Source organism: Hevea brasiliensis, unplaced genomic scaffold, assembly GCF_030052815.1.
Source record: "Hevea brasiliensis isolate MT/VB/25A 57/8 unplaced genomic scaffold, ASM3005281v1 Scaf626, whole genome shotgun sequence".
Lineage (NCBI taxonomy): Eukaryota > Viridiplantae > Streptophyta > Magnoliopsida > Malpighiales > Euphorbiaceae > Hevea > Hevea brasiliensis.
In genome coordinates, this window is record NW_026615169.1 from 22,473 (window position 1) to 32,728 (window position 10,256).

General features: G+C 37.3%; 3 protein-coding genes across 4 annotated transcripts; 2 read left to right on the forward strand and 1 right to left on the reverse strand.

Annotated features, from left to right (window-relative positions):
* The first annotated feature begins 154 nt into the window (after positions 1-154).
* Positions 155-2,503, forward strand: LOC110654325 (peptidyl-prolyl cis-trans isomerase FKBP18, chloroplastic). Its single transcript, XM_058142666.1, is given in 7 exon segments — positions 155-467; positions 1,285-1,355; positions 1,443-1,497; positions 1,500-1,528; positions 1,772-1,919; positions 2,053-2,114; positions 2,228-2,503. Coding segments are annotated over 7 exon segments (741 nt in total). The 3' UTR covers positions 2,291-2,503.
* A 244-nt stretch (positions 2,504-2,747) lies between these two features.
* LOC110654418 (dolichyl-diphosphooligosaccharide--protein glycosyltransferase subunit 1A) lies at positions 2,748-6,455 on the reverse strand. Of its 2 annotated transcripts, XM_021810403.2 has the most exons (10): positions 6,210-6,360; positions 5,698-5,742; positions 4,895-5,529; positions 4,662-4,809; positions 4,416-4,592; positions 4,243-4,311; positions 4,015-4,104; positions 3,684-3,842; positions 3,359-3,583; positions 2,748-3,096 (listed from the first exon to the last, which is right to left on the reverse strand). In XM_021810403.2, exons 1-10 carry the CDS (start codon positions 6,306-6,308, stop codon positions 2,905-2,907), a joined length of 1,839 nt encoding a protein of 612 aa, XP_021666095.2. In that variant the 5' UTR covers positions 6,309-6,360; the 3' UTR covers positions 2,748-2,904. The 2 variants fall into 2 exon arrangements, with proteins under 2 accessions (XP_021666095.2, XP_057998648.1); XM_058142665.1 differs by lacking the exon at positions 3,684-3,842 and having other exon boundaries at positions 6,210-6,455.
* A 124-nt stretch (positions 6,456-6,579) lies between these two features.
* On the forward strand, positions 6,580-9,549 carry LOC110654419 (outer envelope pore protein 21, chloroplastic). The gene is made up of 6 exons (XM_021810404.2): positions 6,580-6,721; positions 7,018-7,092; positions 7,194-7,346; positions 7,645-7,743; positions 8,599-8,706; positions 9,302-9,549. Exons 1-5 carry the CDS (start codon positions 6,629-6,631, stop codon positions 8,680-8,682), a joined length of 504 nt encoding a protein of 167 aa, XP_021666096.2. The 5' UTR covers positions 6,580-6,628; the 3' UTR covers positions 8,683-8,706; positions 9,302-9,549.
* Positions 9,550-10,256: the final 707 nt, after the last annotated feature.

The window sequence follows — 10,256 nt, forward strand, 5'->3', positions numbered from 1 at the left end:
TTAAATTTAATATTTAATTTTTTAAGAAAAAATAAATATTAATGAGGTGAAAAGTTAATAAATTTTTTATGAGTATTTAAAAAATATTAAAGGGTAAAGGCTTGTACCAATCATCCCCTAAAGGCATAAGTACATCTTGTTGGGGACAAAGTGGATGGTGGTTAGGAATAATGTGGGATTTTTGCTGGATTCTTATAACCGTATAGGCTTTTGGATTCCAACGGCTATGGCTTCCATGAGCAGCTTCGAAAGATGGACCGTTAATCGTCTGCAAATTGTTTCGAAATCCACTGCTAAACAAACGCAAGAACCTTCAAAACTATTCCTCCTTCCTGTACCAACTTCAAGAAGATGTGCAATTTTGATCTCTGCGTTGCCTCTTGGTCTCATTTTGCTCCCTCCATTGTCAGAGGCCAGAGAGAGACGCAACAAAAAGGCCATCCCTCTTGAAGACTATCTCACTACCTGTTAGTTATCCATTAGTCCCTTTGTTTCTAATTTTACATGTATTATACTTTCACTACCAAGCAATAATTGATAAGCAACCATTTTCCATTTTTTTTAATTACTTTAGAAACCCTTGGGGGAAGAAATTTGAAAATGTGCTACTTTAGTGTGTTCTTGATGATTACAGCACAATCGCACATTCTTGAATACCAACATTGGATCGACCTTAGAGGATTTTTGCCTTTCTGTGGCTGCTTTAAGCAATGCTACCACTTGGGCTTTTTCTTTTTCTTTTTTTTTTTTTTTTTTTGTCTCACTATGATTGGGAAGGTTAAAAATTGAACTCTAGAGGCAGGGTTGTAACAAAATAAATTCTCCAATGGGTAAAGGATAATCTGTTTATCAAGTCTCTTCTTCGTGCGCTTGTTGTTGATGGAATTCGAAACTGAATATAGGTGGTACCCGACTAAAATTTCAAGAATGGAGATAAGTGAAATGCTTGTAATATTTATGCTTAGGAAAGGATTATTTAGATGGAAAGGCAGATTCTTGGCTACCATTAGAGCAGCCTTAGCCTTAGGCCACCGCAGGGTTCACCAGGAATGAGCTTGTCAGTCCAATCATGTAAGAAGTTGCCTAGGCTATCTCTAAAAATTGCTGAAGGGAAACGTGATGCTTAATACATTCACATGAGAACTAAGCTTCAGCCAATCACAGCTGCATAAAAATGCTAGTCATTTGAACTATGTACTCACAGATGGACCAACTACGAAGTTTTGATGGCCACTGATATTTTGGATTTGAAATTTACAGTTTTTTTTTTTTTTAATTGCACAGCTGATGGATTGAAATATTATGATGTTGTTAAAGGAAAAGGTCCGATAGCCGAGAAAGGATTAACAGTTCTGGTTCATTGCAATTGAAACTGAACTTAAAAAATCTTCGCCATCTTTCTTTCATTTAAGATAAGCTTTTTCTGGCTTTTTCCTTTCCAGGTGCACTTTGACTGCTTATATAGGGTTATAACGGCTGTGTCAAGTCGAGAATCCAAGCTTTGGCTGGAAATCGCATAATTGCACAGGTCATTATATCCTTCTCCCAACAAAATCTTAGCATTTTTGTGTGTGCTCTCATACCTGCAGATAAGGATTTGCCTAATCAGACCTCCTGATCTCAGGCTACATTCATTGTCAATTATCTAAGAGTGCTGCATGGAGTGCAAATTTTGTTCAATCCAACCACATACCATTTTCACTACACGGTAGCATGAATCTTTAACTAAATACATAGATTGCTGATGCTCATTTTCTCATGCCTTAATTAGCCATATGAATTCAAAGTTGGAGCACCACCAGGCAAAGAACGGAAGCGAGAATTTGTAGACAACCCAAATGGTCTATTCTCCGCACAGGCTGCCCCAAAACCCCCAACTGCTATGTACTCAGTAACACAAGGGATGAAAGTAGGAGGAAGCATCCTCCTCCATTTGTAATTATAAGCTCAACTAGCAGGTGGCTTTTCTTTTAGCTTCTAATTAATTGCTCTAATCTTTTCTTATCGTTCTTCTTCTTTTTTTTTTGGGGCATCATTTTTACTTCTCTATGCAGAGGACCGTAATTGTTCCTCCGGAGGCTGGCTATGGCCAAAAGGGAATGAACGAAATCCCAGTAAAACCTTATTCCTTATTCAGATGTTAATATAGTGGCACAAATTGCTAATATTTTGGAAATAGTATATGATGTTTCAGACACACTAATCAATTATTTCATCTGTAATGCAGCCAGGAGCTACATTGGAGATAAACATTGAGCTTTTGCAAGTAATGCCAGCCGAAGAAAAGTGAGCACAACTTTGACTAAGAGAAGAATCTCATGTTATATAAAAAATTTCTTCTGCCGCGGCAAAGGCAACATAGCATAATGATTCTTTTGTTTGGAGAAGCATTTCTTCTTCACCAGAGGACTAACATGTCAACCAGTGAAAGTCATCTCTGATGGTTGCAGCAATAGATGACTGTATTGCAGCTCGAGGTTTATAATTTAAAATTTTGCATTATGATTTTAACTCACATATTAGGTTATTTTTCCACACTTAGGTACTTGTTCAGCAAAGTTTTGTTATTTTGTACATCGGAAAATACTTGTTTCAAAGAATGAAAAAGGGCTATTTGTAGACTGAAAAAGCTGATTTGTTTATTCATAAAACAAGTTATGATTCATATTCAAAACAAACATAAACGAGTTGTTGGTGAAGAGGACTGGTTAGCTTGCAGCCCTCTAAGCTCTAATTGCTCCCCAGGAGAAGTTCAAAATTCCAAATTATCATAATCATGTAAAAGTTTAGTCTAAAAAACGTAACAATCGAAATTCCAGTTAGCTCGTCAAATATAACTTGAATAAACGACCAACCAAAATTCTAACCCTGAAGCTCAGTTGCACTGCGCCTCTATCCATTCAATTATATTTCATCTATGTACTCTAGAAGATCTTCAACCTCTTGCCTCAAGGCTACAACTTTTTGCTGCTGTGGAGCAACCCTGTTCTCAATTTCCCGTCCCCCAAGCTTCTTCTCATAGCAGTCCACTATTATTGAGTGTTTCGCCATCCACCTCTCTTGCAATTCTCTCTCCTTAGCCACCAACTCCTCCACCTGTATAGTCATTATAGATCAGTTAGTAAGAAGATGGCACAAGATATACCACAATGTGAACATAGTAGAAAACGACAGGAGCATAAAATAAGCTTAATGTGCACCAGGCCACAACAATATGCACCATGATATTGGGATGTCGCATATAATAGTTTAACCATTTTTTCAGCTACGCTATTCAGACTAACTATGATATTGAAATGCATTCTAATTATTCAAGTTGTATAATCAGAGAAATGCTTGGAGTAAAAAGAAAATGAACCTTAGGCAATATATTAGCAGCTGCAGGAGATGATTGCAGAAATGCTAACAAGGGCTTTAATTCTTTTGAATGCTCTTTCAACAAACCATCAGCTGTCTTGCGAGTGGTTTTACATGCTTGGACATCTCCTATCCTAGAAAGGTCACGTAGTGATGCTTCAATCTTCTCATGTGTTGCTAGGCATTGGTTAATGATACTCTCAACCTGCTGAATTGTTGCTCGAACCTGAAATTATAAAGATTCTATCATGCATGTAGGTTCTCCAAGTTGAGACTAAAGAAGCGATGGTGAACTTTGAGAACATAACATGTCACACCCTACTTACCTCATCCCACTGCAGTTTTGCCAAATAAGAAGCAGATGACTTGGAGATTGACAAGTCAACATGCACATATACAATGCAAGCAACAAAAAGAAAGAAAAATCCAGAAATCAACATAAATGGCTCTCTAAGCATTGAAAGTTTGTTGAAGCTGTAATGGATCTGTAACAAGGAAAAGGTAATTTCTCAATATTCCTATGACAACTGTAAAGAGAAGCTACTATACAAATTGCAGGAAATTCATGAAACAAGGAAAGAAGCATTCATTTAAAAAGAATTTATTAACTATTAAGCAGCACAGATCATTCAAGTTACAAAGAGGTAAAAGGAGTACCTGGAAATATTGATTATGCTCTGGCACGACGTCGGCCTTTTCCAGCACAATTACTGGTCGACCAACAACATCCAGATGGGAAATTTTGGACTGTTGTAAACCAAAATTTTTAAATTATATAAAGATATCACACAAATTTTCCAAGTATAAAAGAGAAGGAAACTATGACTAAGAAAATTGATATTAAGAATACAAAAGGAAGGGAAGAAAACATTAATTCATAGATACCTCTTGCCTCTGCTTTACAGGAAATGGAGTCGAAACAGATAAATCTCTGGACCCCTCAGGCAAAACAACCTGCAATCAAAATACTGAGTTAAGACAGCACTCTTGTAGATCGCAAGACTGCAGCTCATACATATTTATGCAACCTAAAACCAAATTAGCATAATATCACGAACCTTCACAACAAGATTATCAATGACCAAATCATTAATAGGGGAAGCGAAAGAGATGTTTAGGAAACGTTTCCCCTCTGACTCAAACAAGAAGTCCTGAAGTGGCAAACTATATCCAATGATAAAAGCTGTTCTCCAACCTCCAAACATTGGATATCTAGGTTCAATCAATAACTCTGTCTGCAAATAAAAGAGGTAACTCAATTAGAAGCAGTAATTCAAAAGATCTGAACAATTCAAAATATCTACCTTTTTAGAATCAGCCCACAGATGAGATGTTGATATATTCCCAATTTCATCCCTATAATAAATGGAATGAGCTCTTGGTGGCAATTTTGCAACAAAATGTCTAATGGCTGATGAACCTCTAATGTGGGGTCTGGCCTGGTATTCAAGCCTGCAAGATTAAAGGAAAATAAAATCAGAATCAAGTTTATAAAATCACAGCACAAGAAAAACAGATAAAGTACATCCTTACTGACCTAGAAAATTCACCCTCGCTTTTTGCACCTTCATGGACAATGTTGCAATGTTCTGTGACCTGCACATTTCCCCAATGTGAAACTTCTATCTCTCGCACTAACTCCTGAGCAACAGCAAATGGCTGATTGATTTCAAAATGTACAACTAAAGGTGAGTATGAGAAAGGAGGGAGATTTTCATATGGACCATATTTGATCTCTGAGCCATGAATCTTAGTATTCTCAATTTTCGTATATGACTCAATTCTCGCATCAGGTAGCTTAATGCTAAGAGACTGAAACTTTACTGCATAAGGAGAGAGATAGTATGCACTATCCTGAAACAAAACCAACTGAATATCAGCCTGAGTAATTTTCTCAGGAAACGGTTTTAAAGTATGGGTAAATACGGCCAAAACATCCAAACTCATTGTGTCCCCTTCACCTAGTGCCTTGGGTAATGATACAGAATAAACAGTCAATGCAGGAGGCATTCCTTTTGGATTGGCAACTTCAACAGGGAGACTAACTCCAGAACTTTTCGTTTTGCCTTTTCCTTCATTAGTTGTTGCCATCAGATATACCAAATTTTTTGCCTGAAGCTCCGGGAAGGCCAGCAAAACCTCTGAAACCAAACCAGAACCAGCATTCTCCACCTAAAGCAACAAACTTGGTCAGAGGGTCACAACTATAGGAAAGACAGCAAACTAACATAAATGAATGCAATAAAGTAGACAAAAAAGTCAAAATTCTAGCTTTAAGGTTCAAAACATCGTTAAACCAGAAAGGAAAACGCAGACACAGAGAGAACGCCAGTTAAGCACCTTTAGTGTTGAAGTGATGCGTACAATTTGTGAAGTCAAATCAATCTGCAATAGAAAATCAAGCTTAGGGTTATCAACAAGAATCAGAGACAAGAACAAGAAAGAAGTCAATGCAATGAATAACAGACATTTATCAAAAGTTACAGAACACAGAAATGCACGTCTAAGATCAATTTTGAATCTCAACATACAAGAGAATTCAGACAACAAAAGAAATCAACTAATAGAAGCTGAGAAAAACCCTATTATTTCTCTTCGTTTCTATTCACTACTCAAACCAAATATAACTCTTTAGCTCATTTGGCTTCCATTCATTCTCAGTCCTCAGCAATCAATTAGATCATGAATACGAAAAGAAAGCTATCGAGATCTCCATAAACTGAAAGCATTATAGCTTAAAATGATAAAGGGGCCCAATTTTCGCCGTTGGCAGAGAGAGAGAGAGAGAGAGAGAGAGAAAGACGCTTTCTTGTAGCAAATGGAGAGAGATGGAATAGGAGGAAAGAACTTACACGTCGATCGACCTTGGAGAGTATCAGATCTGAAAGTACAGGCGTTGATAGAATCGCAATTGTAAACACAAGCAGATTGAACCTCCACCAAAACCCCATCTTGTTCTGCGTCTCCGTCTACGTCTTCCTCGGCAGTCTTCCCACAAAACTAATGTAGATCGCAGTGCCAGTGTCTCTCTTCAATGGCTGGTAAAGTTGGGTTGGGCCAGCCCATTAGACAAAGCCCATAACTTTATATCAAATTTCTGACCTCGTACCCGAAACGTGGCCTTGCGTTGTTTACTATAGCCGTAGCTCTCCAAGATAACAGAGTGAAGACGCACCGCACTGTATACTGTCTGTAAACACTGCAGCCTCCGGCGACAACCGTGGTCTGCGCTGTAGACAGGCAAGTCAGCTTTAGACTTTGTACCAAACATATGGAGACATCTCTGCGATATGGAGGAGACTCCAAAGCTCTAAGAATCCATGCCAAGGAGAAATTCCCTCTCGATTCTAAAACCCTCTTGCAGGTGACTTCATCTCTCCTTACTGGAATTCTTCTTTTGGATATACTTCTTTATGCCCTTATTTTTTTGTTCTACTTCACCTGCTGATTGACCTAAACATTATTGATTGAATGTTTCATTATTAGGTTTAACTTCTAATTAACTTTATTATTTGTTAAAATTGCTTATTCCGTGCAAAGGTTATAAATTTTGCAACAAAAGGCTGATTTATAGCTATCTTCAAGAGCTTCACTTCTTTTTATCGGGAATTCCCTTTTGATTGATTTCCTCCTCTTTTTTTATACTTAAATTGTGGTTAGGTTCATGGAGCCCTAGATACAAGAATTGGGGCGCCAAACTATTTTAGTGCAATGATAAGACGCTTCTACCCAGATGTATGTCTTCCTTATTCTCTCTTTAGATTGTTATTATTCTGTTTGCAACTTCTTAAATCCTACTTAAAGTGTGCTAATATATATTTGTTGACTAATTATAGTTGTCAGTCAGCCTTGGTGTGGGATTGCAGTATGATAAACACGAGGAGCTCACGTACAGAATGCGTGCAAAAAAATCATTTCCTGTTACCGATGATGGTTTTTTAAGCTTCAATATTAAGGGATGGTGCAAGATTGATAAAGAATTTAAAGAGGTTGGTGTTTTCTTTGGTTCCTGGAGAAGCTTCTTGGAAATGTAGTTGGTTAATGAGGATTGTTGCTCCTCCAATCATTTTAGCCCAATGGTGCCAGTGACTCAGTTGTCTACAATTTTAAATCTATTGTATTCTTAATAAATTCAAAATGCTATTGTTGCAACTTTTTGCAAGTTTCTAAAACTCCAAATATACTTTTTTTTTCATATATTTATTATAACAAGGGAAATGAAAATTTGTAATCTAGTATGTTTTTCTAGGTTCCTTATGCAATTTATATCTTCTGGTATGTTGACAGAGGAAGTCAAATGGAGCTGCAGAATTTGCTTGGAGCATACCTAATTTTCAAAAAGACCAAGATGTTAGGTTCAAAGTTGGATATGAACTGGTTGATAAGGTATATTCCTCTTGTCAGTGATGCTTAAAAGTCTAGTAGTGTACTTCTTATACCTACTATATTATAATTCATCATCATCATATTTCCCCATAGCAAAGTGCTTTCAATTTGCACTATACAGTTTGTTTCACGATTCTTCCTGGCCATTTTGTCTTTCACTTTAGATTTTTATTACCTCCCTCTTTCTCTCTATGAAGGAGAAGATGAAAAAGATAATGTTAATCCTACAAGAATATAATGCAGTGTTCCAGTTTAGACATTTTTAGGTGGAAGGTAGACTTCAGCTTAATGTTTATTATGATTTTTGTGACAGTGTATAGTGCAGCCCAATTCTGTGAGAGAGGGAAAGGTAGAGAAAAAAGGAAAAAAAGAGGAGGAGGAGGGGGAGGGGGGTGGGTGTGGGTGGGGGAGGTGGTGTTTGGTCATAGATGATGAGGACAAAACTTTGCAATTGCCAATTTCAAAAGTTGCTTTTTCCCCTGCTTTCAGAATTGAAGGTTTTTTTTTTTTTTTTTTTTTGATAAATTGAGTTAAGTTAATTCTGAATTATGATGACTGTTATAATTACAACAAGCAAATGGATGTGAGACTTCTGTCCTGCATGAATTCAATGAGTCGGCAACTTCAGCTGCTTAAATCTTCGTAACACTTTCTTTACTATGGCAGGGGGCATTCTGATTTAGAGTGTTTATGCGTTTAATGATGCACCCTAGTGGAATAGTAGCTTCCATTAGAAAGCAATTTGTTGATTTCGCCATGCATCATGCTAATATCTTCAACTTTCTCATTTGGTGTTGAATTCTCAAGTTAACTTCTTTTGCTCCTGTTTTGTTAATCCTTTTTTCCACCTTTCAGATGCCTTACCTGCAGATTAGGGAAAATAATTGGACCCTCAGTGCTGACATTTATGGTAGATGGAACGTAAGATTTGATTTGTGAGTATGAGTTGGCATATCTTTGGAGGTGAGATGTTCTACTGCACGCTGCTGATTGTGTTTATTTCAATTTAGATAGATGCTTAGAACTGATTAGTAAAATAACAATTGGCCACTATGTCTTGGGTGGTTAATTGGATTTTCATGGGCCACAATGGCAAGGGCCCTTAATTCGCAAACAACAACAATTTTTCATCCATAGGAGAAGTCTAAAACTGTTGCTCATAATTTAGGCTGGACTGTTTAGTAAAGCTCATGCATCAGACGGTGTCCCTCTTTTAGGTTTGTTTAGGTTAATGTGCAATTCCAGTAAACAAAGGTGAAGGTTGCTTCAGTTATTGTGAGAGCACAAGAGAAACAACTGTCTTTGTGCTCAACTCTATTGTTAATTTTGTTTCTCAATTCCATCGCTTTGGGATGTGGAACAAAGTCCTCAATTTTATGTCTACTGTTAGCTTCTATTCATTGAAGAATTTTCTTGCTGGAAACATCTTTTAGGTCTTTTATTTTCTTTGCCATATATAAGAGCAGCTGACACTTTATTTGGCGTTGGTGCATATGCATCAAGATAGATACTTAGGTCTATCATTTCACTGACCGAGATTTCATATTGTTGCTTGCAGGCATGATATTTGAGGTAACAATGAGTTAGTTTATGCGAGTCTTCCAAAGAGTTCTGAGGAAAATGTTGTTACCGTCTCTCTTGGGTGATTTTGAAGGACAAACACCTAAATTTGTATTACCTAGGAACAACGATTTGTCCCTCTTTTTAATGTTAAGCCACATTTTCTTGTTTCAAATATTGATCATTGTATTTACTTGTTATTTGAACGTTTTTATTTGCCATGCCATCCTATGAATTATTGTCTAACCAGATGCCAATAGGGATGCCGATGCACACAGCATGTGAGAGCGGAGATTAGTGGTCTAGATAATCATAGACATGAGTTAGAATGAACTGATTCCATGAATAAAGACACGAGATATTGAGTGGACATATGATGTCAACTTTTGTGGTTGCAAGTCACTCGGAGCAAGCTTTGGACGAGAAGTTAACTGCTTTGCGGGGCATAGCAAAATTTGATTTGCTGTTTATGTAAACCATAATCATTTGCCTCTGGGTATTCCCGAGGCTAAACACCATTTTATGGCCAGACGGAGATTGTCTGAGATCACGCTTGAATGTTCGTTTTTACCTTTCATGGTCTGTTTGGCTGGGAGAGAGACTTTTTCACCACAGAATAATAGAAGGCCCTAGTTGTGGTTATCAAGTTTAAGTCACAGATGTTTTCAAAACAAAAAAAAGTTTTAAGTCACAGATATCTGTGTCGATTAGATTGGTGAGCAAAGAACCAAACCCATCAATTATGCCAGAGAATAGGCCCTGGATATTGTCCACCAACTAGCAGACATGGGTATATCGTTAGTTCTACCGCTCGCTAGTCTAAGTCTCTTAAACCCATCAATGGAACCACTAACTAAACGAAGTTAGCACGGCGATGGGGAAGTACAAAAGCAAGAGTTGTGTTCCCGGAGGGAAAGTTTGCTTAAGGTTAAGAATTAGGGTAATTATCAAAA

Excerpts from the sequence above, each read along its gene's own strand:
- LOC110654418 (XM_021810403.2), bottom strand. The coding sequence starts at position 6,308 with ATGGGGTTTTGGTGGAGGTTCAATCTGCTTGTGTTTACAATTGCGATT. Across the intron at positions 5,530-5,697 it reads GCATCACTTCAACACTAAAG|GTGGAGAATGCTGGTTCTGG; the intron begins GTGCTTAACTGG and ends TTGTTGCTTTAG. Across the intron at positions 4,810-4,894 it reads AGCGAGGGTGAATTTTCTAG|GCTTGAATACCAGGCCAGAC; the intron begins GTCAGTAAGGAT and ends TTAATCTTGCAG.
- LOC110654419 (XM_021810404.2), top strand. The coding sequence starts at position 6,629 with ATGGAGACATCTCTGCGATATGGAGGAGACTCCAAAGCTCTAAGAATC. Across the intron at positions 7,093-7,193 it reads TAAGACGCTTCTACCCAGAT|TTGTCAGTCAGCCTTGGTGT; the intron begins GTATGTCTTCCT and ends GACTAATTATAG. Across the intron at positions 7,744-8,598 it reads GATATGAACTGGTTGATAAG|ATGCCTTACCTGCAGATTAG; the intron begins GTATATTCCTCT and ends TCCACCTTTCAG.